Below are 27928 nucleotides of genomic sequence, written 5' to 3'. Positions count from 1 at the left end.
TCTTCAGCATCTCCTGATTAGCTAGCTCCTAAAAAGCATTAATGGTAGAAATAAAAAGCACAAGGTGATAAGATGAAACCCAGTAACTGTTTCTTTTTCTTACTTTCCCCCCTCCTTTCCAGGCTGGTAATGAAGAAATGGTGCAAATAGGTAAGCATTGTTCTCAGATGTCACTCTTATCTTAGTAGAAAGTAAGGAATGAAGTAAGCTAAGCAAAATATTGTTTCTGAACTTTCTCTCATGGTTAAAGAGTAATTTGTAGTCCAGGAACATTTCTGTTCTTCAATTCCTCTTTCGGGAGGAGAATCCCACTTTCCTCAGGATGAGTTACAGCGATTTAAAAATTCTGCATTTGGACTTTTCAAGCGTCAATTTATTACTGTCTTTGGACAAGCCACTTGTAGCTTCTTGGAGGGAGATACAGGGGCTGGAAGAAGATATGGAGATAAATCGAATCAAACCAACTTGTGTAGCATTAGGAGTAGCATAGCTGATTAGAGAAGAAGGCAAAGTGTAACATAAGAATGCTACAAAGAAGGGGAAAATGAACGGAGCATGGAAATTTTTCTCTTAAAAATCTCTTAAAAAGCTTTGAATAAATCGTCTGATGACTTCTCTTATTCTATCTGCTTTAAAATAATTACCTACTAATGTGTAAGATACTGTTAGGCCCTTTGCAAATAACATCTAAAACCTCAGTGTTACCTGATGATATGGGAATTATTCCCATTTTATGGGTGAGGAGACTGAGACTCAGAGTTTAAGTGACTTGAAACGGGTCTCTCCAAAGTGCATGGTCTTTTTTGGAACTGTTTATAATAATGTATTTGTTCTGAATTCAGAGACTGAAAGTCATCTGGCAAGGAGCCAGGCTCCATTCAAAGCCTTTTTATACAACATTTAACTTGGGTTACTTTAAAAGATAATTTTTCTTTTTGGCAGAGTATCAGCCTCTGTAAATTCTGTATTTGTCAAGTGATATTGTAAAGTCATCTTTTAGATGAAAAGTTTTCATTACTGCAAACATAGTTACAAGTCATTGCCCATGTACTATGTGCCAGGCAGTGTTAATTGCTTTGTGAGCATTATGTCCTCTAATTCTTGCAACCACGCTATGAAGTATGGACACCACTGTACCAATTGTAGATTTGAAGAAAATGAAGCTTGAGAGGTTACACAACTACCTGCTGTAGTGCCTGGTGGAGAGCTGGGGGCATTCCATGCTTGTAAACTAATAGGGAGACCCCAAGATCCAGGGTCAGAGGCGTCTATATGCAGCTGTATATCAGCGTGTGTCAGGGTGTTCCTTTCCTACTCAGCGCTCAGCATTGTTGGAACTCTTCCTCAAGCTGAAACCTGCATAGTAAGAGCAGGAGAGAGGGGAGGAGAGTGGCTGAGAACTGCATTAAAAATACAGTGTTTATGAAGAGACATTTGTCATTTGTAGTTGATAGTTTTCAGCCACCTTTCTCTCTCTTTCTCTGTATATATATATATATTGGTTTCCTAAGTGTGTGTGTATATGTATGTGTGTGTGCATATATATATAGATAGAGAGAGAGAGAGAGAGAGAGAAAGAGAGAGAGAGAGGATTTCTTTTTTTTTTTAACCAATCCTCAAACAAGTAGGGAAAAGAAAGCTGTTTTATTTTTAATACTTAGTCATTTGATTACTGAAACATCCCAACTTTTCGATATGTAAATTGAAAAGCTCTTTTAAGATTACCCATTCTACCAAAGGAACAAAATATATTGCTTTGATTAAATTGTCAGATAGAATCAGCATGCTTTCATGTAAGCAACCCTGGGTTAGACTGGTTCAGTCCTTTTGCTAATATAAGTTACTTTGGTAGCCCTTTTCTGTAGGGACAGAAGTAGTACAGGTATGCTTAAATTTGGCAGGAGCGGGATGGGTAGCAGTAGGGCAAGGCACTCTTCTACTTGCTCCCAAGTTCCTCACTTTTATGGAATATCTCTCTTTTATTATCAGTTTTATTTTCCGTTTTTAAGTTGAGTGAAGAGACAAAATAAACGTGAAAAATAGGTTTTGACTCAAGTCTTGTGAAAACAAAAGCATAGCTATCATTTAGCTTTGGGTTATCATCATTTATGTAGCTCTTAAGAGTGATTTCAAAATATATTTTAAAAAAACCTTACACACAGTAATGAGATTTCTCTCCTGTGTTCCCCTGCGCAAAATATTTGCTAATAAGGAGATTTCGTAAGATGCACACCTCTACATATAATCAACTTTTTTCCAATAATTGATTTAAATGTGGTCTTATAAAACTGCCCAGCAGTGCTCTTTGATCAGTTATATAATTAGGAAAAAATAATAGTTTTGTAAAACGAATTAATTTATATTTGTTGGCAGGCTAGGGAAAATTCCATGGTTCTGAATAATTTCTGGATAATTTAATGTCACAGGACACAAATTATTAGGAAGCTAAATTTAAAACATGTTTTCTGCTGAAGTATGATACATATGCAGGATAGTGCAGGTAAGTACACCTTGCTGATCATTCACAAAGGGAAGCGAACACTCCCAGGTACCTGGGTCAGTGGGTAGAGCATTACAGTGCTTGTGTCCCTTTCCTAGCACTATCCCTACATGAAGGGTAACCACTCTCTTGACTTCCAACAGGGTAGATTAATTTTGCCAAGTTTTATTGTGTGTTTCTTATAAATAGAATCCTATAATATGTACTCTTTAGTATCTGGCTTAGCAAACCAATTTTTAGAATTATATCTGATACGCTTTTCAAGGCTGTAGACTAGAAAGGCTTTTATGTAGGTAAAAAGTAGGCAGTTTGTAATGGGGACAGGTTAGCATATGCGTAGATGGATCACCTATATAATGTGTGTGGGGACAGAGCCCCAGAAAGCAGTTTCCAGGCTCTCGGCCTCATGTGGAGAGGTGCTGGTTCAGATAGTGGATGGCCGTCAGCTGTGGCTGGTTGGCCATCAGCTGTAGCCATTAAGCCATTGGTCACTGATATAACTGCCTTGGCTATGGAGGGGAGCCGAGGAGAGTGAAGGAGGAGACTGAAGGAGAGTAAGGAGAGTCGAGGAGAGTTGGTCGGTTGGCAGCAAAGTGGACAGCAGGTCGCACGTCGTGTAAACCCAGCCTCCAGTGAGACCATAGTGGTATGACTTCCCTACCTATGGCTCCGTGGGTGTTCCTTTTTGGCCTCACCATGTCCTGCGTTCTTATGAGGGGAGCGGGAGCAGAGACCCCGCAGGCCGCCCCGCCGGACACCCCGCACGACAATGTGTCATAGGGGATGTGGCTTCTTTCCTTCTTTCTTCACCCAGTGGAAAAATGCCGTCTTGGTTTGTGGGTAACCATGATTCACCTTAGAGAAAATGGGCAAAGAGGTTTTGAAATGTGACCTACTTCTCTGCTCCTTGGCCAACCAGAGGAACTACTTACCTACCTATTTACACCTGTATATGCTTACATACACCCATATATAAGCCAAATACACATAGGCACATGTGTGAATGTGTACGTATTGTGTATATATGTGTAGGTGTGTTTCATGAGGTCATTAACATACTTCTGTGGCACATCAGGGAGTTCTTTTCATTTCTAACTCAGAATATGGCCTTGGTTGGAGGCTTAGGGTGATTGTGGGCAGCTGATGGGCTGCCCTGATTGCGTAAAGAACCTTGCTCTGTCACACGTGTGTCTTGGGAAATAATCCTAGTTCTGTAGAGATTAGAGAATCTGAGAAAGAATTGTCTGAGTCCTTTTGTTTCAATTGTAACCACTTTGAGTTTACCTGAGTATCATTAGAGGAAAAAAAATAATTGTGAAGCTTTGGTGTTAAGCTGTCTTCCCTCCCTCACCTCCTCTTTTGGAATTGGGGCATACTCATCTTTCTGTGCCCTATTTCTGCTTCCCAGCTTCAAATTCCATTACCTTTCATTCCTAACAAAATAAATTTGCTAATCTTGTCCTCTCAAATATGCAGTTTACTGAGAGATACTTTTTTCATCATTTGCAGGTATTTGGTTTTCAAGGTTTAGTGTAAGTCACTTCACCTAGTCCTTGGCATATAGTAAGCATTTCCTCTACTGTAGACCTCATGAGAGCAAAGACATTGTCCTGATGACTGCTGTGTCCCCAGGAAAACAGGGGATACATACCCTGTGGGTACCCAAATATTTGTTATTTAATGAATAGATCTAGCAAGCAGGGTATTATTATCACATTGGGATTTACCTGTGTTCTGAATTTCCTTAAATGCTCTTGTTCTGTGCTCCTCTCCAGGTTTAATTGGTCCTCAAGAAAATGAGGATGGTGAAAAGGGCTCCACAATTATTCAGTGTTTTCAGGGCTTCTTGTGACTTCTCTTTCCACCCCACAAATCTCAGTGATCTAGGCTTATCGGTTTTTATACATTTTTCTGTTTGTGCTTCACAAGTATTCGGCAAACTGGATTATGTGCACATTTGAAATGCCCATTAATTTTGCCCTAAAGTCTACTTGGGATCCTTTGCCCTGTTGCTGGAATCAGGTGAAATAAAATAAGCTAAGATTAAAATCTATCCAGTTTGCCAGCAATAATACTAAAAAAAGTGTGGTTTACAGGAGGTTTAAAAGCATGCTTTGTAAAATTTAGAATTTTAGCTACCCAAGCCATTATTCTTTCTTGTAAGTAAAGATTATGCACTTGACTCTACTGATTTAGCTCCCACCTCTCCATTCAGCATCATAATGGTTACTGTTAAATTATGTAAGCTTCTTAGATGACGATGTTACTAAGTGCAGCATATTATCTATCACCAGCAACTTATTACTGTTTAGCTAATATATTTCTTCCACATACATTCACTGTTTGCCCGTCTCATTTTACTAAATAATCATGATATTGCTCAGAAATACTAAGAAATCCCCAAGGTCACCTCTGTGTCCAGGATGATTATCTCTAAATATTCTTTGCTTGTGACTAGCCAACCCAGATTACCTTGGAAATCCATTAGAGACAATTCGAAATTGCCTAGTAAAATCATGAGTAATATCAACATGAAGAGTTTGGTTATATTCCTTGGACAGGATATATTGGCGATGATGATTTAGATGAAACTCTAATGCTTCCTCAAAGAGGATTGCTATTACCAGAATTTTCGGAACCCACTCTCCATTGTTCCTCTAATAGAGATCAATTTTTACTCCTAAGCTGTGCTACTTCTGTTATTATACATTGTTGAATTATTCTTTTAAATTAGTTTTTGCTCTGATTATAGAAGTTTTATATGTGCCTATTATAATCGTCTTCTTTAATTTTTTTTGTATTCCTCAGACTTTTGACAATCATCCCAAACACCAAACTAGTGCTATAATTTGGCACACTCTTATTCAGTCTTCTTTTAATGCACAGATTGTGTGCTTTTTGTGAACCTGTTTTTATTTTGTTTAATATTTTAGTATAATTTTCCCTATCATTAAAAACTTCTTATAAACATCATCTTAATCCCAGCATACTAATAAACCTTAATTTATGTAATCATTTTGATAATGAATGCTGCCACACTGTGTTGTATATAGATCATTGCTTGCTTTTCAAATGACAATTTTAGGAGAGACCAAGAAGTTGATGACTGAGCAAAACCAAATTAACATGATACTCTTTACAATGTATACATGTCAATGATACAATGTATACAAGCCAATGATACAATGGCTTTTGAAAATGTTTGCAGGATACAAACTCCTACTAGAAATATAGGAAAGTGTTGATTTAAAAAATATAAGTGTAAATTAGTTTTGGCTCCATTCTTCTTGACGTGAGTATAATTTTTAAGTATTTGGTAATGCAGTCTCTGAAAGATGGAATGAATTAATCATTTTTCTAGTTATTAAGTACTCAAAAGTATGAGCAATTATATAAAAATGTTTTATAATTTTATTTGTATTATAAGAAGATTCATCCACATCATAGAATAGAATTTGAGAGTTGTATACTCTTTAGTATGGATAGGAAAGCGTGAGAAGAGTTTCCTAGCTTAGGAATCTCGATTCCCACATGTAATTGATTCATACTAATTTCCCAAATACGTTTACATGACTTTGCTGACTAACTGTAAATCCCTAGGAGAGATTTTGTGGTAAAATGTCAGTCTCTTGTTTATAAAAATGATTGCCACAAATCCAGCATGATGAAGCTTTATGGAATTTAGAACAAATTGTGGCAGCATGAAATAGTCTGTCTCATTCTCGAAGTGACTGATTAAAAAAAAGATTTAGGAAACTTGTAGAGGGTAAATAGGATTTAATATGTGAATCTTCAAATACTGTAGTCTCACTTATTAAATCACATATCCTATAATTTTTTTCATATATAGTACATATATTTTTACATGTGTATAGGCACACAAAAATAAAAAGGATGATTGAAATCATTATTCATATGATTTGAGTTCTTCTTTTATATGTACAAACTTTACATGTAGAGTCCATTCCTTAATCTAAAATCTAACCAGTATATCCAGTAGAGTAACTATTAATATCTGTTGCCTTTCCTCCATTAAATAGTCAGGGGCACAGACTCTGTTCCCCATGTGGTTTAAAATCCTGACTCCACTATTTTCTAGCTGATGACTTTAACCTCAAAGCATCAGTTTCTTGTATGTAGGCCTGCTACTACTACTACTACTTACTTAATAGAGTTGTAAAGGATTCATAAAATGCTGGCACATGGGAAACAAACTAGAATAATAGATAGTAGTGGTATATTAGTCCTGTGCTTTTTTTTAAAACAACAACAACAACAAGCTTTTGCTCAAGGAGCTACCTCATTCTAATCCCTACATTTTTGACAGGTCTGCTTGCCACCTTGACTTTCCAGGAGCCATAATTTACTGCGCTGTGGACTTGTAAACTATCCAACCACTCAGCTCATCATGTGACAGCTCTTTGAGAGTTCTATTTTCATGTGTTATCTTTATGTTGATAATGAAGTGTTGCTTAATTCATTGGAATATAGCAGTAGAGGGAGAATGTTAGTAAAGAATGGTACAGAAACAGTTATTCCATATGGATTCCACACCATCTATATTTTGTGTACACAAGACACAATTCTTTCTCTTCTTTTCACCTTATTTATTGAAATTTCTTCCATTTCATTGAGAGAAGATTCCTATATTAATGATGACTCCTTTCAATGTAAATAACAGGAACCAAGTTGACACTGGTTAAGGAAAATAAAATTGATCAGGTAATCAAAGTCAGGTATAGCTGGATCTGAAGGCCCAAAATAATATCAGGAATCTCTTCTCCTCCCTTCTTCTTCCTCCTTCTTCTCTTCCTTCTCTTTTCTCTTTCCCTCCCTCCCCCTCTCCCTCCTTTCCCTTTTTTCCCCTTCTCCCTTCCCTCCCACCTTTATTTTCCCTCTGTGTGGGCTTTATTTCTCTATCAGGATATGATTTCTGTGTCCTCCCCACCTCCCAAATTGTGGCAAATACTGTCACCACCATCTCTAAGCTATCATTTTACCTTTCACGCTCATAGACAGAATATTTCTTTTTTGACAGTTCCAATAAAGTTCCTGGTAGGGCTTTTATTGGCTACCTAGCTTGAGTCATAAGCTTATCCTTGTACTATTCGCTGTAGTCAGAGATGCAGTGCTCTGATTGGCCTCAATTAAGACATTTCACCCTTGACTTATAGGACTAAGAGTGGAGTGTGGAGTGGTTAACCTGAGGGAAAATTGGGGTGCAGTTAAAGAAATAGGGATGGATGCTGGGGAGACACACATGTGCAATAATGTCACAGACGTGAGGGCTTTCTAGCACACAGAACTGGTAGGCAGAATGATGGCTCTAAAGATGTCTACTACTGAATCCCTGAAACTTATGACTATGTCATGTTACACGCCAAAGAGGAATTCAGTTTACAATGGAATTAAGGTTGCTAATCATTTGACCTTAAAATAGATTATTCTGGATTTTCCAGGGGGGGAATCCTTATAAATGGAAGAGGTACGTGAAAGAAAGATGGCAGTATAAGAAAGACTTGATTGATAATGCTGGCTTTGAAGATGGAAGAACTAGGAGCCAGAGAATGCAGGCAGCCTCTAGAAGTTAAAAAAAAAAAAGGCAAGGGAACAGATCACTTCTAGAGTTTTCTAGAAGATATGCAGCCCTGCTCATTCCTTGATTTTAGCCCCTTGCAACCAATTTCAGACTTTTGACCTCCAGAACTGATACATAATAAACTCATGTTGTTTTAAGTTACCAAGTTTGTGGAAATGTGTTATAGCATCAACAGGAACTAACCTAGTGGCCCCTTGGACTGTCCCAGTTCCTCATACTTTCGTCAAACCATGAGCCAGACTGTTTTAGATTTGGAAAATATAATTACTACAAGTAAAGTTTCAGTGAAAATCTTTAAAAATGCTATCCACATTTCTTATCTGTCATATTTTCCCCAGTCCTCGGCCCTGAAGACAAATACTGATTTTCCTGGCTTTAAATTCTAGACTCAATATTAGTCTTTAAAATTATTGTCTATCAACAAATTGTAAGATGTATGAGAAATATTAATTTTTAGAATGCCTAATATAGCTCTTGAGTCTACAAGACTTCCAGTGATGATAAATATAGACAGTAGAAGTGCTTCTTTAAAAACTATGATTGGAATGTTAAAATTTTGGCATTTGGGTCTCACTTTAAAAAAAAAAATAATTCTCTGCTACTTGTTATCCTATTATTGATTATTTGATCTTTTAAGATGTAGCAAACAAAGAAAATACTTGGATTAAAAAAAAAAAATTTTTTTTCTTCATGGTTTTGCTTTTTTTTGAAAGATCTCTTACCTGATATTATGTTCTGGAACAGAAAAGAATGTGCTGTTCTTTCCCAACTGACTTTTTTGAACATAAACATTGAGCAATTGCAACAAATATTTATGAAAAAGACAGATTAGAAACAATGAAAATAATTTTTCAGTTTACAACCATTTTTTAGTGAGTGAAAATAACCCCCCAAAACATCTTTTTGTTTTTTTCCTCAAACAGCTTGATAAAAGATCTTTGACTATGAAAATGGGTTTGCAATTAATATAAAAGACATCAAAGAGTATCTCTGCCTTGTGATAAGAGCCTAGAGGAGGGGAAGTGAGGAAAAAGAATTTGGCTGTGTTCAGAGAAGTCCAGCATGTGTCACAATTAAATTTTAATTGCTTTTGAGAGAAGTTGTGTCCCCTTCTTTGTTAGCATTTACAGTTTTGGTAAGCCCTTCGGCGTGTGTTATCCTTTTTAAGGTCCATTCTTCACCCCACGCACATCTTTCCTGGAGCAGCTGGCTCCTGTCATTTCTGATGAAAGTCATTCTCTTTCCTTTGGCTCAGGATTTGGAAATGTTGTTGTTGGAGCTACTTCTTTAGCAGATCTTGAATAATGCTCACTTGATTTTATTCTTGTGTCCAGATTGTTGCATACTGAGGATTTATACCTGATAAAGGAAATTGCCTGTGTGAACTGCCTCTTCATAGTAGAGCAATCAGCCATTCTTGGGAGAGAATCCCAGTCTCTGGGTTGGGTAATGGAACATGGTTTGTGCCAGTCAGCGTGGACTTCCATCCTTCTGTTGATATGGAGCTTAAGGTCCTTTCTAACCACATCAGAAACATAAGGCGTGGGTGGGAATGGAGCAGGGAGAGAGGCCGGAGGGGTACTTGGACATGGAAGGAATCTGAAACTGCTTTCCTTCTTCTGTAGCTTTAGCTAGAGGATGATGGTGATGGTGAAAATAACATCAGCTAATTTTTCATTTACTGAAATGTTATTAAGTGGACCAAACCCGTTATGTGCCTTACCTCATTTGCTTCTCGTTATTATCCTTCTTTTACAGATAATCTCTCTGAGCCTTAATTTCCATAATTTTCTTGCAGGATGCCAAAAAGCATATTAACTTGAAACCAATCAGAATTCAAACACAAGGCTTTCTGACTACAGACTTGGAGTGCTTAACCATCATACCCTATTCCCTTCCTTGCTTGGGATTAAAGCCACATTGCATCAATCACAAGGATTCCAGTAATCTGTCTGCCTGGGGTGATTTTGGTCTTAATTAGATCAGCTAAAATTGCCATGATATATGGGAGCTTTGTACTGGAGTCACTCCAGGTCTTAGTAGTGTTGTGCTACTGAGTATTTTTGTTCTCTTACTGTTCTATAATGTGGTCTTTGCAGTGTTCCGGGGACATCTAGTCTCCTCTAGGAGATATTTGTGTATCATTCTACAACATACTCAGAAGCATACCAAGCTGCCTGTCCTCATTTGTGAGATACGTGGCTGAATGGGTGAAGGAATTAGGAAAATCCCGAAGTATGGGCCACAGTGTCATACTGAAAACACTCCTTCTCAAGAATTCCCAAAATAGCCATTGATTTTTTTTCCCCCCTCAAAGACTGATGTACATTTCCCCGAAGACTGGGGACATTTAAACACAGCTAAGATAGCACATGTCTGCCCCAGAGAACTTAAAATCTCTCTAATGACAAGACATAAGCATATAACTTTTCTTCCATAGAGATTTTTTATAACTTTTATACAGACAGTGTATGACAGTGAGAATTCCGAAGCTCAGACAAGGTGGTCTGTATTCTGGACAAGTTAGCAGGGAAGACTTCTTGGGAAAGATGGGCCTTGAGATAGGTCATGGGGGCTGGGTAGATTTGCGTAGATGAAGAGAAAGCAGCAGTACCTTTCCCCTTGCTGATATAGTAGAGTATATAGGTGTGTATAAAGACAGGCGTAATTTAACTAGGACTGGTAAGCACACGAGAATGTTTTCATAGGCTAGTATGCGAGATGCTATCAAAAATAAATTAGGGACAAAACACACAGGGCCTTAAATATCAAAGTTAAGTTGTGATTTGCTTATGTTACCTATTCTGAATTTCACTTCCTTATTTGTAAAGTGAGAGGATTTAATTAGTAAATTTTCAGGTCTAACATGAAAAATAGATATCAGTTTTCCAAACCTATTTTATCCTGAAGTAATGACGAGCCATTGAAACTATTTAGAGAGAATAACGTAGTAATATTAATGCTTAATATTTATTGAGCACTTACTATGTGCCAAATGGTGTTCTAAGCACTTTGGGTTACGCCATTTTAATTTTTACCCCAAGTCTATGAATTAAATACTTTTACTCTCATTTTTACACATGAGTACTGACATACAGAAGTCTTACGTGACCCAAATCATAAAGGGAGTAAGAGGTAGAACCTAAGCATTTTAAAAGTAGCCCTTTAAAAAAATTTTATGGCAGTAATTTAGATAAGATTTTGGTACAATTTATACAGTATTTGCTAATGAAGAATTGTATGTGGGGAGTTTGGAGTTGGTATTTTTTGGTGTGAGGTGATGAGGACTTGAGGTGATTGGAAGAAAAGGGAGTAGTTTGAGAGAAATGTCTAAGGAGAAATCAGTAGGACTTGAATGATATTAATTTTGGGAAAAATTGAAATGAAGGTCAGTTTCCTAGCCTGGGGGTTTGGGAGAATCAGCACATCATGATCAGAAATAGTGAAGTCAGGAAGGCAAGCTAAATGTTCAAGTGAAAATGAGCAGTTTGGGTTAGTGGTTTTAAGAGTGAAAGTGTAAGAAACATTTTTCTTAGCAGAGAACTGTCCCATTCAGGTTTCAGTTTGAGGGCACTTCTTTTTATCTTTTAACCTATTATGTGTGGGATACTATATTAAAACACAGGCATGTGTGAATGTGTCACAAGCCTCAGAAATGATTACAGTTTGGAAACTATTAGTACAATCGAACATGGTCGACCTTAAACCGGAAAGTCTGAATAGCTCCAAGGTCTTTACATGTATGGAAACATAGAACATTCCCCCCTCAAATTCTTAGATGTACATTGGGTAATATCTGTGTGTGTGTGTGTGTGTGTGTGTGTGCGCGCGCGCGCGCACAGATGTGCACATATGTCACACATACATGTTGTTATACATAAGAATGTAGTTTTTTCATGCAGCACAAAGAGGAAGAAGGCATTAAGTTAAACTCTAGAATGAGGAATTGAGATAATGAGAGAATTCTCTGACAAGAATTGTTAGTATCATAATTAGACTGCCAGCAGAGATGTGACCATACTTTTGCGTAAAGGTACTTCAAGTTTCTGAGGAGATCTAAATGAAAAAATACCCCTCTTATCCTCCTGGGTTCTGAATAAGTTGAGAAATTAGCAAACCTAAAGATATGGTGAAAATATCTTTTACAAGAGACCAGGATGAGGCTCAGGGCTTTCACGTGGTGAGGCAGTGTCCTGGCTGAATGTGCACCCATCCCCTGTGTGTCAGGCCCCACGGGGGTGGGGCAGGGCCTGCCCCTGGGGAGGTGGACGAGAACGTTTTTCCCTTATCAAAATCCTTTCCAGGAAAAGAAATGATGAGGGAGGTGCTGGGCTTTGCAACCATCTTATTTTTTCCAGACTTACCAATCACGTACGTACTTCTCTATTCTTTACCACGGGGAAGGCGAGTTAAGGGGGATGGAGAGACATACTCCTGGAATACTCAGAGAATAGTCTCTCCTCATAGAGTGCAGGAGCAGGTTAAAGGCACTCCACTTCTAACTTCAGAAAAAAATAATGCTATCTAACTTGAGATGCCTTCATTGTAAGAAAGAGGCAAGGGTTAGATGATTTTTCAAGGTCGTTTTTATGTTTGACCTGTATAGTTATTCTGTGAATATCCAAAGGGATTGCAAAGTGGGGCCTGATTTCCTGCTGCCTGCTTCTAAGTGTGAGGGGCTCTGTGTCTGCATTCCAGGAGGTCTGTTTTAATGATTAGATCCTTTTCTTTTGGTTGTTCTTAGTAGCTTAAAATGTAAGACTCGGATACTATGAAATATTTGATTTATTGGCCAGCAGGAACTATGAGAAATGTACAGAACATTTGCAAGCAAAATTCTGGCTGTAGAGGTACATAACTACTTTTGTAGTTCGCTGTCATTGATTGCTTGGTAGTAAATTACTATTTGGGTAAAAGAGGATGTATTAAAGTTTTAGATACCCCCTCAGGCTCAAACTGCTCTCATTCATTCATTCATTTGTTCATTCACGGATATTTATTGAATGAAGTCAGGGTCTTTTTAGGCACTGGGGACAGTAGTGAAGAGACAGATAAGAATCCCAGCCCTCATGAAGCTGAGATGCTAGTAGGTATAAAGAAACAATAAACAGATAAACGTATAAATCAAATTTATGGTTTGAGATGGTCACAAACTTATGGAGAAGTGTGAAACACAGATAGGGATAAAGAGTGACGAGATGGGTACTGGTGGTCAGGACAGACCTCACTCAGAGAATCACATTTAAGCAAAGGCCTGAAGGAATTGAGGGGTGAGCCAGGCATTTGTCTGGAGGGAAGATCATGGACACAGATACAGCAAATACAGTGACCTTGAGATGGGAGCTCCCAGTGCCAGGCTCTAGGACCTTATGAGCTGTTTTACTCTGAATGGGGTGGTTTTTGAGGAGAATAATGATGTGATCTGCCCCTTTAATTACTCTGGCTATAAAGAGGAAGAGCAGAAACAAGGAAAATGGTTGAGGCTCATTAAAAAAATGAGACGATGGTTGTTTGGGCCCAGGTAGTAGAGGGGGAGGTGGTGAGCAGGGGTCAGAGTCTGGAGATATTTTGAAGGTAGAGTCAATAGACTTCATGGAAAGGTTTGGTGTGTGGTGTGAGAAAAGTGAAGGATGGTGTAGTCAAGTTTTTGGTCTGAGTAACTGGGAGGATAGAATTGCCTTTTATTGACATGGGTGAGGGGCAGATTTGGAAGCAGGAAGATAAAACAGTTTACTTTGGGCAATGTTAAGTTGAGATGCCTAGTTCATATGGAGAGGATCTGTTGGCAATTGAATTGGCAAAAGAAGATCTCATGGATGAAGCTTGGGCTAGAGATACATGATTGTGAAGGCATTCAGAGTCACGGACGGGATGGGCTCACAAAGTAAGAACAGGTAGATGCAGAAGAAAGAGTCAGTGGACCTGGTTCCTTGGCAATGCACTGTATACAGGTCATGGGAATAAGGGACATGAGGAAGGCCAATGGGGAGGGAAGACAAAATGAGGAAAGAGGTGTCCTGGAAGTTAAACACAGTATTTCAAGAAGGAAAGAGAAACTGGATGTATTCTTGACCATTGGTTTCAGCAACATGGGGTTACCAGTGACCTCCACAAGAGTCTGACTGGAGTGGGTTATAGAAGGCACAAGAATGGGAAAAGAGGAGTTGGAAACATTGAACTGAGTACATCGTTGGAAGTTTTGCTACAAAGGGAACAAAACATGAAGGATTAGCTAGAGGTGGATGTGTCATCAAGAAGGTTTTTTTGTTTGGTTTGGTTTTAAGATGGGAAATACAGCAGTATTTGCTGGTGAGAATGATCTAGTGATGTGGGGAAATTTGATGAGGAAAGAGAGAGAGGACAATTGTTGAAACAGTTTTTGCAAAGGCCAAGGGGGCTAAGATGAGGTATGTAAGCGAAGGGTTTGCTCTTCGGTAAGCTTGCACACAGTTCATCAATACTACCAGTAGGGAGATAGACCATGTGTGCGCAGATGCCAGTGGATACTGGACAATTCACTGTATCCCAGTCACTCTTGGATAATTAGTGACCACAGTGTGACTTTACAGTGGCCTCAGCCCTCTGTGCTTGTGGAACTTCTGACCTACAAAAACCTTTACATACTTACTGCTATCGCCCTTCGGCCATCTCAGCTGACAATTAAATAGTTTCATATTTTAAAGTTGCACATGGGCATTATGTTAGTGGGTAGCTAATTTACATGTAAATTAAAATACCTAATATTTACCGAATCCTCTGCATAATCTCCTTTAAACTTCTTACCAAACCTATGAAGTTGACTAACCTCCAGTTAATAAATGAGGAAACTGAGCCTAACGAAAAATAAAGAACTTGTTCAAGTTCATATGCTCCACTTGCTGCTTTCTGACACTGTAGTTCATTCCTTAACAATAGGATTTATTGCTTTGTGGAAGTATTTGAGCCGTGGAATGTGTATTTTCTGAATGCAGCAAACTAACATTGGCTATAATGTGATTTTCTTATGTGATGGTAATCTAAAATTAAATATTTTTGATAGCTTTGAGCTTTATCCTTCCCCTCCCTTTTTTCCTCCCAAAGACCAAGAATTTAGAGCTTTTTACAGGAATTTTTGAAGTTACACTAGAGGCTAAATTAGTTGACTAGCCGAGGGTAGGCAGAACTTCATCATTCTTTTTTTTCCCCGTTTCTTGATTTTTTTAAATTAACATTTATTGGGTTGACAATGGCCAGTAAAATTACATAGGTTTCAAGTGTATAATTCTGCAATACATTATCTATATATCACATTGTGTGTTCATTACCCAGAGTCCCTTCTCCTTCCATCACCATATATTTGACCCCGTCTACCCTCTTCTATGCGGGGAGGAGAGTGGTAGAAGTGGTAGAAGATGTCATCATTCTTGAGGTAGTTTTCCTTTGTAAGTCAGATCTTAAATTAGTAATTGACAGCAAGATGTTCCATCTATTTTAAAGTGAATGAGAGCGTAGGAGCATGGTCTTCAGCATCAAATGTTCAGAAATGAAATTTTTCTTTAGCTTCTAACCAGCTTTGTGTCAGGCCTTCTAGGCCTGCTTTTTCATTTATAGACCAAGGATCATATCTATCTACTGTGGCTGTTGTGAGAATTAGAGATGATATATTCTTGAGCACAAAGCACAGCTCAGTATTTATTCTGTTAATCAGTGGCAGGAAACTGGGTAGCCCCTTTTTCAGGTCTATTAACGTTAACTACCCTCAGGGGGATGGTAGCTTGAGGGGTTACTAAGTGCATCTTTTCCCTTGATTACCTTAATTTCCAACTGGAACATGACTCATTCAGGGTTTAATTTCAGAAATGTTTCTTACATATATGTTTTAGGAATTATTTATTATTTAGTATTAGAGAAGACAGAACTCGATAGAAACATGGCATCTATATTTTGAAAAGTTCAGAATGTATTGTCTGATAGGAAAAATGGAAGTGTCCCAGTGCATTTGGGATGTATGGTTCATTGTAAGCATAAGGCTCTGGCTATCCTCCTGGGTGTGGAGGAGCCTCCCTGAATTTCTCTTAAATTTTCTAGTTCTATAGTCACTTAATCCAGGCATCAGTATATTGTCTAGACTTTGGTTGTGTGAATTCTCTTTGGGGGGATGAGAAATCCATACATTAAAATTAAGCAGTGCTTTCTCCTTCTCATGAAACAATAAACTGATGGTTAGAGAAAGAGTTACAACTAGGATTATTGGTACAGCCAGCTGCTCATGGACCTTGGATAGTAAGTCAGAGTGTGCAGCAGAATAGAATAAAGATTCTCTGGTTACCTGTGTTACTACCTTAATATATATTTTAAAAATTCTATTGACAAGAGACCCTGGCAAGTACAAAATCTTCTATTAGATGATATTGGGAATACTAAGTTGAATGGGGAGTTCTTATCCTCAGTGAGTTGATTTAGGGTAGGCCACATCCCAGAGACCCACTGATTCATCCTTCATTGTGGAAACTTTCCCCTCCCTCACTCTGCTCCTGTGACACCTGAGTTCATTCCCTAATATTTTGAGTTCTTGCTCTAAACCAGAATTTACACAAGTATTCCCCAGGGATTTGGTTGTAAAGGAGACCAATCGTCGTGCGTTTGCTTATACTGATGTCTAATGGAGGCCCTTGACTGAACAGAGTGCCGACGAAGCAGTGATTATGCTGCTACTGTTTCCAGTGTTGGAGCCAGGCCTCTCTTCTCTCTGATTCGACAATCCTCACTCCTTCTCTGCCTAGTAAATATTTACAACTGTGTTACTCACTCTGTACATAATAAAGAAGGATGTTTTGTTTAAATCCATTGGTCATTGTAAGTGGCATAATAATCATAAACATGCACTCAAGAAATTTCCAAGTTGCAAAATGCCTTCATTTGTCTTCTGGTACTTTACATACTGTTTGAGATACTTAAAAAGCAGAAAAGTAATGAAAACATAGTGATTCTAGAAGGATACTTTAAGAGCATAGGTTATAGGATTATTTATGGGTCTCATACTCTAATTTATTGGATGACATACATGTAGTTTTGATAGGTGAGCAGTATTTGGGAATCATTGAATTTTTTCAGGGTACTTGAACACTGCAGGACTAGTCTTAGCCTAGAATTATGATGGTGGGGAACTGTTTAATTCATATTTTCAGATTTACCTTTCCATGCTTTTTTTCTTCATCCTATTACCCCCCATTTCCTTCAGTATCCACTGTGTTCTGCCTTCAAAATCATTTCTATAAATGAATAAATGGTTCATTCATTCAATGTATTATCTTTCCCAAGGATGCTTGCATCTTAGCAGACACAATGCTCAGATTGGCTAAGCAATGGGACTTAAGTTCTATTATAATTGTGAAATTCAGTTTAACATGTAAGTGGCCACCCATGTTGTCAGGTGGACCCCAAATACACTTTCATATTCAAATTAGTGTCTGTCCCATGTAAGACATATGGTACAAAATGACAATGCCATTTGCTCTTGACTAACTAGTACCTGCATACTTAATTTATAGATTTTTCTTTCTTTTAACCCATTTTGTTCATTTCCTAAGAAAACATTTTGTGATTTATGGGACTTGATGTAACGTAGCAGAATGAGTGTATGGACATTGGAGTACAACTTGGATCCATACCTGAGTTTCACAGTTAGTTGACCTTAGACACATACCCCCTGAATCTCAGTTTCTTCATCTCTGAAGTTTGATTGTTAGGGTTGTTATGATGGAAAAAATGTGTATAAATTATAGCACCATAAACTACAGTGTATATATTATAGGCCATGGTAGATGCAATATAAAGTAGCTATTGTAATTAGTATAGATTCTAGGATTTTTATAGGGAAAAAATTGTAAAAGTGAGAAACAAAATGTCTTCTACATAATAGCAACTTTGTTAAAAGTTTATAGCAGGTGTCCATTAAGCAATAATAAATTAATTGGGGACATGTCTTGATTATAAGCAAGCCACATATAGTTTATGGAAAGTTATATTCATGTTCTCAAACATATATATGAGATCTGAATATTTGCATTGTAACAAACTTTATGAAAATTAAAAACGATTATTTGGACACAGAGTTACCTAAGTGCATTTAAAAAATGATGTGAGTTCTCAAAATTTAATATTTATGAGATCATTCAGGAATATACTTATAATGCACGTTGAGGTGCAGTCTTGTGAGGTGGGTGCTTTATGCATATGTTGTATGTCCTCCTGTGTTCTCTTGTTGCATAGGGTTCTACAATTCTGTTTTTCACTCCACAGATTTATCAATAAAGAGACAGAGAGAGTATGAGCTCGTCACTCCAGTCAGCACAAATCTAGAAGGACACTATCTCTCCCATATTCTTTCTGCAAATCACAAAAAGAGGTCAACGAGGGACGTGTCCTCCAATTCTGAGCAATTGTTCTTTAACATCACAGCATTTGGAAGAGATTTTCATCTGCGACTGAAGCCCAACACTCAGCTCCTAGCTCCTGGGGCCGTTGTGGAATGGCATGAGACTTCTCCAGTGCCTGGGAATATAACCGACCCTGTTAATAATCATCAACCAGGAAGTGCTTCTGAAAGAATCTGGAAAACAGAGCCTTTGCAGACTAACTGTGCTTATGTTGGTGACATCATGGACATTCCAGGAACCTCTGTTGCCATTAGCAACTGTGATGGTCTGGTAAGACTCATTCCCTTTTGTGTGTATGTTTGCAGGTGTTTGGGAGTGCAGCATGGCTTCAGCACGGTTTGGACGATAGAGGTGGAAAGGATGCCTCATTATTATATTTTAAACTCAGGAAGAAGAAGTAGAAAGCATTTCACTGTCAAAGATGTGTACTTTGGCTTTCATTTTGACATGAAGATATTATTCCAAGAAACAATAGACCACTACTTTAGTATTTTTTGCTTATATTTTCACTTGTGTTACATTGGGGAGTTTTATTTCCCTATTTCTTTCAAAGCATTCTGAAAACTTTCTAAAGAAACATAGATTCCTCCAAAATGATAGTATTTCACTTCTTATGTGGAAACTTTGGATATCTTCTAAAAGAAAGTATTTTGAAAGCATTCTTTCACCTCCCCACAGAATGCTAAAATGGGAAATGAGCAGATCTTATGTCTGAATTTGTTCAAACAGCATTACTTTATGAACGCATGATGTAGTTCTCTCTGGGTGGTGGCTTTGGTTCATTTTTTTCTTTATTTTCAAGTAAAATACCCATATAGTGCTCTTCAGTTTTGTGATTGAAGTCAATGGTAACTAACCTTTCTTTCACACTCTGCGGATGTGAAATATTTTTATTTGTTTTGTATCTCCTGATGTTATTTGAAAAGTATGTCAATTTTTATGCCTCTTCCATCCACAGTTGACTCCAAATCTTTGTTCAAAAAGAACAACCGTTTTTCCTTTCTATGGTTGCCAGGCTGCTGTTTCTTGGGAGTTCAGAGCTATTCTCTTTGTTTTGTCACCGCTTCTAAGGTTCTCAAAATATTCCTTACGTTCCTACTCATAATTATTCTACCTTGGCTGGTCCTCCAACAATATTGTGAATATTCTGCTGTTGTCCTCTCTCTAGGGCCCACATTGGCCCAACTCAAAGGAATTATGATACCATATATTTTACCAAAAGCTGGTGAGTTCATTGTTTTAGCTTTATTTTTCAGTCCTGTATTGCCTCATGATGTTCTGTAGAATTTTAAGAGCCAGCACAAAAAATGGAACAGAATATGTACAGCAGGTCCGACTCTCCAAATTGGATGTCAGTAGTTTAGGATCCATACGCTCATATTTGGAGTTGGACCATGTTCTGAGGAAGACGTGAGAAATCTCTCAATTTTTTCTCATTCTACACAAAAGTTGAATAGATCTGAATTAATTCATTGAATAAAAATAAAAAAAGAAAATACTTTCTGGAAGACTTAGTAAGTTGAAAGTAATCACGGAGAGAACTTGCTTGATTCAATACTACTAAGATATAAATGGAAATATATAAAAGGTGGTATTTTATAATACTTTTAAGTAAAACATTGAGTATAAAACTTAATTCAGTGTTTTATAGCATAAAAAAAATTATCTACTTTTCCTCTCCTCAGTTAAGACTTGAAACTTGGCATGGTGGCTTGAAAATCGGTTTAAGGAAAACAAAAGGGAAATAAATTGTTGTAATAGATTGTTACAGTGATTTTTAAAACTAATTCAGCAACCAATATTTTTCTTACTGTACATGCCAAATTATCTAATCATCAATATAGAAATCTGGTGCAATAACAAGTTGTTGTAAGGAAGAGGAAAAATAGATATATAGTGTGACTGACATTATTAGGCTTGTTTAATTTCTCATTTTAAAGGTACGGTGTTAACTATTGACATCGTGTATGTGTAGATACAGTGTGTGTGCACTATACAGCCAGTGCACACTACAGAAACTCATTCATTCTTTGGTTAATTAATTAATGAATTTAAAGATAGTTGTAAGAAATCAGTTGTGGGTCAAGCACTATTCCAGGTGCTAGGAAATGGTGAAAGGAATAATCACGGTTTCTGTCCCCATGGAACTCAAAGATGTCAAATTTACCACAGAAATTAAGTGTCAAAACATTTTTTAAAATGTGTGTGTGTGTGTGTGTGTGTGAATCATGTCAACATAAAAAATTGTGGTTAAGGGGAGTACTTCGTGGAGAGATTTTATGAATGGGACAATTTCAAACCAGAGAAAAGTGGCTTGGGCCTTTAGCTTGATCAAAGAATAGGGCAGGTGTGGCCTGCGGCAGGCCGTGCTGACTATGTGGGTATGCAGAAATGGAAGTCTCTTGGCGTTTCCCGATTAGAGCAGCTTTGGAGGAATAATGAAGATGATGGCAGGAAGAGAAGCAGGGTATGCCGAGCAGGTCAACAAACTGGATGGATACCACCAGCAGCTACTTCATTAAGCTAGGGCCAAGTTCTTAAAATTACAGTCGTATTGGACAGGGTAAGCCCTTAGCAGGAATTAAGTAGGCACTTTAACTGATGTCAGTAAATTTGGCTGATTCCTAAACCCTTTTTTGTTTCTTTAACTTCCTATGTAGGGATTTAACTTGAACATCTTGACCTTAGAAAGGGAATCAGGTATATTGAGAACATAGGTGTCTGAGTACTAACCTCAGGGTCCAAAAAGCCATTGATTGCTCTGGGGGGCTCTGGGCTTATAATCAAATCCAAGTTGTCTAAGTAGAAAGTATAGCCACTTCTGGCCTAAAATACCAATGGGAAAATCTCTGCCCAACAAGTTATAATTAAGTCTCCTGGTACTGAAGCCATTGAAGCCCTACCTGGATGGGAAATCTAATCCTTTTGATTAAGTTAACTTTAGACTTGCGTAGATGGGATTCCAGTGATATGATTTTCTACATGTGTCCTTTGCTCATAGGGAGCAGCCATAGTCATTTATTTTTCACTAAGGTTGGAGGGTTCATAACAAGACCTCCCTGAGTGAAATCACTTACCTTTTTTTTCTCCTTATGTTACCTTGTGGTGTGCTATTTGACTTTGAAATGGGCAGTGCTCTGAGACAGAATTAATTTGTATGAAATAGAATGCTTTAATTAAAAAACAGTGCTATGCAAAGTGTGTCCACAGACTCAGGTTTATGACAAGATAAGTACAGGAAGTGAGATTATATATAGAAAGTTTTATAGTAATTTGACAGTTATTATATTTGTGTTCTAATAAAAATGGGGCTGGGGTTTATGTCTTGCTTTTTTATTGTATTTTTCTAGTAATTAGTTTTTATTGTATTTTACAAAATTATGAGTCTGAGATCAATTGGAGAGAAAATAAACTGTTTCTTCACCAATGAGAGTTTGAAAAGCAAGCAGTAACTCTTAGCTGTTTTTACCCCATTCGACATCAGATACTTGACTGAAACAGTCAGGTAGTCTACCTATTCCAGGTAACTGTTTGAAATGATCACAAGAAGGGTACTTCAACATTATTGAAGAGAAATACCTTAAGTGACATACCCAGAGCCATGGTCTAGAATGTGATCTAGACATCGATATGCCTGATAACTAAAATACTTTTCTGTGGGTTTCTGAAATCAACATCAAAGTCTTCCACACAAAGGAATTGACAATGATTCTCACCCAGTGTGTCCAAGAACAATATCTATTCCTGTCTAGCATGACCTTTCCTGTTTTTTGCCAAGATTACCATTTATAAGTGACTTCTATTTCTTTACCAATTACAGCATTATTCCTGCTCTTATCTACCTTACTTACAGGTACGAATTTTTGAGATATTTAATCATGGAATTCTCCCTACTTTCTGACAGCATCCAATCTAGAACAAAGCCCTGCTTCTCTAGACCCTCCCCCAAATTACCCAACAAAGCCTAAATCTTGTTTCTAACACTATTACTGAGATGTTCATAGTTCCCTCTGGTGTGCATTCTCCCTCTGTGCAACATGTGATAAACCCAGTTTGTTTGTCAACTGCAGCTGTGCTCCTGGTGGTTTTTGGCTGGAGGGTGTTGATATGCTGTACCTCTCTGCTTCTGCATCTTTGAAATGAGAGTCCAGTGGTTAGGAGTCATGGTGATGGCAGGCATTTCACACTCTTCTTAGTGGGAAGACACTTCTGGCTGAGAATCCCAGTTGAAAATAGATTTCTTTATCCCACAATGCCCCGGCATTTGCTGTGTAACTATATTAAATCTCCGCTGCGAGTAGTGGCAGCTCACAATCATATTTTGTGGTCTACAAATTTGCCAAAATAAAGGATTGTTTCGTTAGTAGGCTTTATGTCATGTATTTCATAACATAAGGAAACTGGATTTTTCTAGGCTTGCTAGAACAGTGTTGCTTTGTTCATTCCCCTGGATTGTCATCAGAGGAACTGTTTGGGAGTAGAAGAATTGACTGGTGATGACGCTTCTGGGTTATCCAGTTTGGTGATTTTTTCGTGGGCTGATTTTATGATCAAGGGAATTTATCTAGGATAGAATTTTTCACTATATATATATATATTTTTTTTCCCCACTATATATATATTTCACTTATATATATTTTCACTATATATATGTGTATATATATATGTATATATATATATATATATATATATATGACATTTGGAATATATATGACAAATGAAATCACTAGGGGTTATCTAATAAAATAATATGTAAAAATGGATAAACTCAGAAAAGGCCTGTAAGACACAGGTGGGAGATGTTTTTCCTAGTTTGTCTTCCTCCCGCCTTGTTCTCATTCCAGACCATTCACTCTTAGGCCTCCTGAGGTATCGAGCAGGGATTTTCACTGTTAGGGCAGGGGGTCTTGGAAACTTGAGTTTAGCAGTTTGGGAACCATAAACAACCACTTTTCTAAAATATCTGATACTCACATCTGGTTAATATCAGAGGCATTTATCCTTGTTAGATTTGGGGCATGGAAATGAAGCCTTTGTGGACCACTGCTAACTTAGAATCAAAACAGCTTTAAGACTTCCTTGCCTTAAGACTTTTGCTTTGGGATTTGGTCCCTTCAAAAACACGTTCTTGTCATGCCTATTTCAGTTAGCCTATCTGTAGATACACTTTTTAAAATTATGTTTTCATTTTTCAATTATAGTTGACATTCGATGTTTATACTAGTTTCCGGAGTACAGCATAGTGGTTAGACATTTATATAATTTATGAAGTTATCTTCCCAGTAGGACTAGTACCCACCTGGCACTATACATTGTTACTACAGTATTGTTGACTGTTGTGCGTATACTGTACTTTATATCCCTATGACTATTTTGTAACTACCAATTTGTACTGCTTAATCCCTTCTTCACCTTTTTCACTGAGCCCCCCAACACCCTTCCTACATGGTAACCATTAGTTTGTTCTCTGTAGAGTCTGTTTCTGTTTTGTTTGCTCATTTATTTTGTTCTTTATTATTTTACATATAAGTGAGATCATATGGTATTTGTCTTTCTCAGTCTTTTTTACTCAGCATAATACCCTCCAGGTCCATCCATGCTATCACAAATGGTAAGATTTTGTTCTTTTTTATGGCCGAGTAATATTCCATTGTATATACTCATATGTGCCCCATCTTCTTTATCCAGTCATCTGTTGATGGGCATTTCAGTTGCTATTGTATATAGTGCTGCAGTGAGTATAGGAGTTGATGTATCTTGTTGAATTAGTGTTTGGGATTTCTTCAGATAAATACCCAGAAGTGGAATTTCTGGGTCATAAGGTAGTGCTATTTTTAATTTCTTGAGGAAACTTGAAACTATTTTTCATAGTGGCTGCACCAATTTACAACACGAAGGTTCCCTTTTATCCACATCCTAGCCAATACTTGTTTTTTAATTTATTGATGGTAGCCATTCCGACAATGTGAAATGGTATCTCATTGTGGTTTTCATTTTCATTTCTCTGATGATTAGTGATGTTGAGCATCTATTCGTATGTCTATTGGCCATCTGTATATTCTCTTTGGAGAAGTGTCTGTTCATGTCCTTTGCCCATTTTTTAGATTGGATTGTGGGTTTTTTTGGTGTTGAGTTGCATGAGTTTTTTTTTGTTTGTTTGTTTGTTTTAAATAAATTTTGGGTATTAATCCCTTATCAGATAGGTGTATCACTGGCAAATATCTTCTCCCATTCAGAAGGATGTCTTTTCGTTTTGTTGATGGTTTTCTTTGCTGTGCAAAAACTTTTTAGTTTAATGTAGTCCCATATGCCTAATTTTTCTTTTGTTTCCCTTCTCTGAGGAGATATATCAGAAAAAAATATTAGTAAAGGCAATGCCAGATAGTTTACTGCCTATGTTTTCTTCTAAGAGTTTTATGATTTCGGGTCTTACATTTAAGTCTTTAATCCACTTTGAGTTTATTCTTATATGTGGAGTAAGAAGAATAAAAGGTCCAGTTTCTTTTTTTTTGCATATATCTGTCCAGTTTTCCCAACACCATTTGTTGAATAGACTGTCTTTGCCCTATTGTATCGTCTTGCTTACCTTGTCACAGATTAAATGACCATATAGGTGTGGGTTTATTTCTGGTTCCATTGATCTAATCTGTTCCATTGATATACGTGTCTGTTTTTATACCAGTACCATGATGTTTTGATTACTGTGCCCTTTTAGTTTGATATCAGATTGTCATGATGGCTCCAACTTTGTTCTTTCTCAAGATTGCCATGACTATTTGGGGTCTTTTATGGTTCCCTATAAATTTTCGGATTATTTGTTCTAGTTCTGTGAAAAATGCCATTGGCATTTTCATAGGGATTGAATTGAATTTATAGATTGTCTTGGGTAGTATGGACATTTTAACTATGTCAATTCTTCCTATTTATGAGTACACTATATTTTTCCATTTATTTGTATCTTCTTTAGTTTCTTTGATGTCTTACAATTTTCTGAGTGTAATTTTTTACCTCCGCGGTTAAATTTATTCCAAACTATTTTATATTTTGATGCAATTATAAATGGGATTTTTTTCTTAATTTCCCTTTCTGATAGTTCATTATTGGTGTATAAAAATCGGTTGCTTTCTGAATATTAATTTTGTATCCTGCTTGTTTACTGAATTCATTTACCAGTTTTAACAGTTTTTTGGTGGAGTATTTGGGGTTCTCAATCTGTAGTATCATGTCATCTGTGAATAATGGCAATTTTACTTCTTCCTTTCCAATTTTGATGCCTTTTATTTATTTATGTTTTTCTTGTCTGATTGCTATAGCTAAGACTTCCAATATTATGTTGAATAAAAGTGGTGTGAGTGGACATCCTTGACTTGTTCCTGACCTTAAGGAGAATGCTTTTAGCTTTTCCCCATTGAGTATGATGTTAGCTGTGGGTTTGTCATATATGGCTTTTATTATGTTGAAGTATGTTCCTTCTATTCCCAATTTGCTGAGAGTTTTTTTTTTCTTCTTCCATCACCATATATTTGATCCCCCTTACCCTCATCTCCGACCCCCCACCCCCTTACACTCTGGTAACCACTAAACTATTGTCTGTGTCTATCAGTTTTTGTTTCTCATTTGTTTGTATTGTTCTTTTGTTCTTTTTGGTTTATATACCACATATCAGTAAAATCACATGGTTCTCTGCTTTTTCTATCTGACTTATTTATCTTAGCATTATACTCTCAAGATCCATCCATGATGTCACAAATGTTCCTATATCATCTTTTCTTACCGCCGAATAGTATTCCATGGTGTATATATACCACAACTTCTTTATCCATTCATCTATTGAAGGACATTTTGGTTGTTTCCATGTCTTGGCCACCGTAAACAAAGCTGCAATGAACATTGGAGCACACGTGTCTTTATGTAAAAATGTTTTCAAATTTTTTTGGTAGATACCCAGGAGAGGGATTCTATTTGTAATTTTTTGAGGAACCTCCACACTGCCTTCCATAATGGCTGCACCAGTCTGCATTCCCACAAACAGTGTATGAGGGTTCCTTTTTCTCAACAGCCTCTCCAACACTTGTTACTATTTGTCTTGTTGATGATAGCCATTCTGACTGGGGTGAGGTGATATCTCATTGTGGTTTTTATTTGCATTTCTCTGATGATTAGTGATATTGAGCATTTTTCCATATGTCTATTTGCCATTTGTATGTCCTCTTTGGAGAAATGTCTCTTCAGGTCCTCTGCCCATTTTTCAATTAGGTTGTTTGTTTTTTTGTTGTTGCGTTTCATGAGTTCCTTGTATACTTTGGATATTAGCCCCTTATCGGAGGCACTGTTTGCAAAAACCTTCTCCCATTCAGTTGGTTGCCTCTTTTTTTTGTTGATGGTTTCTTTTGCTGTGCAGAAGCTTTTAAGTTTCATATCGTCCCATTCATTTATTTTAGCTTTTACTTCCATTGCCTTTGGAGTCAAATTCATAAAATGCTCTTTGAACCCAGGATCCATAAGTGTAGTAACTATGTTTTCTTCTATGCAGTTTATTATGTCGGGTCTTATGCTTAAGTTTTTGATCCATTTTGATTTAATTTTGGTACATGGTGACAGATAGCAGTCCAGTTTCATTCTTTTGCACGTGGCTATCCAATTCTCCCAGCACCATTTATTGAAGAAGCTGTCTTTCCTGCATTGCATGTTTTTAGCTTCTTTGTCAAAAATTGTCTGTCCATATTTATGTGGTTTTATTTCTGGGTTCTCAATTCTATTCCATTGGTCTATGTGTCTGTTTTCCTGCCAATACTATGCTGTTTTGATCATTGTAGCCCTATAGTACACACTAAGGTCAGGGAGTGTGATACCTCCAGTATTGTTCTTTTTTCTTAAGATTGCTTTGGCTCTTCGAGGTCTTTTGTGGTTGCAAACAAATCTGATGATTTATTGTTCTATTTCTTTAAAAAACGCCATTGGGATTTTGATGGGGATTGCATTAAATCTGTATATTGCTTTGGGTAATATGACCATTTTAACTATGCTGATTCTTCTAATCCATGCGCACGGAATGTCTTTCCATTTCTTTGTGTCTTCTTCAATTTTTTTCAAAAATGTCTTATAGTTTTCAACATATAAGTCCTTCACATTTTTGGTTAAGTTTATTCCTAGGTATTTTATTATTTTTGCTGCAATTGCTAAAGGAATTGTTTTTGTATTTCTTTTTCTGAGATTTCATTGTTAGTATATAGGAAGGCAATGGACTTTTGTACGTTGATTTTGTAGCCGGCAACTTTACTGTATTCGTTGATTGTTTCTAATAGCTTTTTGGTGGAGTCTTAGGGTTTCTATATATAGCATCATGTCATCTGCAAAGAGTGACAATTTAACTTCTTCATTCCCAATTTGGATGCCTTTTATTTTTTTCTC

The 27928-nt window shown here is 37.1% G+C and overlaps 1 protein-coding gene across 2 annotated transcripts in view; it reads left to right on the top strand.

Moving 5' to 3' along the window:
- Positions 1-27928, top strand: part of ADAMTS3 (ADAM metallopeptidase with thrombospondin type 1 motif 3) — a 248032-nt gene that overhangs the window by 1860 nt on the left and 218244 nt on the right. For both annotated transcript variants that reach the window (XM_081057912.1, XM_081057913.1), the window contains exons 2-3: positions 123-150; positions 18381-18787. In XM_081057912.1, the coding sequence (XP_080914038.1) occupies positions 123-150; positions 18381-18787 (435 nt within the window). The remainder of the gene's footprint in view (positions 1-122; positions 151-18380; positions 18788-27928) is intronic.

This window comes from Rhinolophus hipposideros (genome assembly GCF_964194185.1).
Source record: "Rhinolophus hipposideros genome assembly, chromosome: 1".
NCBI classification, from domain to species: Eukaryota; Metazoa; Chordata; class Mammalia; order Chiroptera; family Rhinolophidae; genus Rhinolophus; species Rhinolophus hipposideros.
This window is presented reverse-complemented; position numbering and strand designations above follow the sequence as displayed.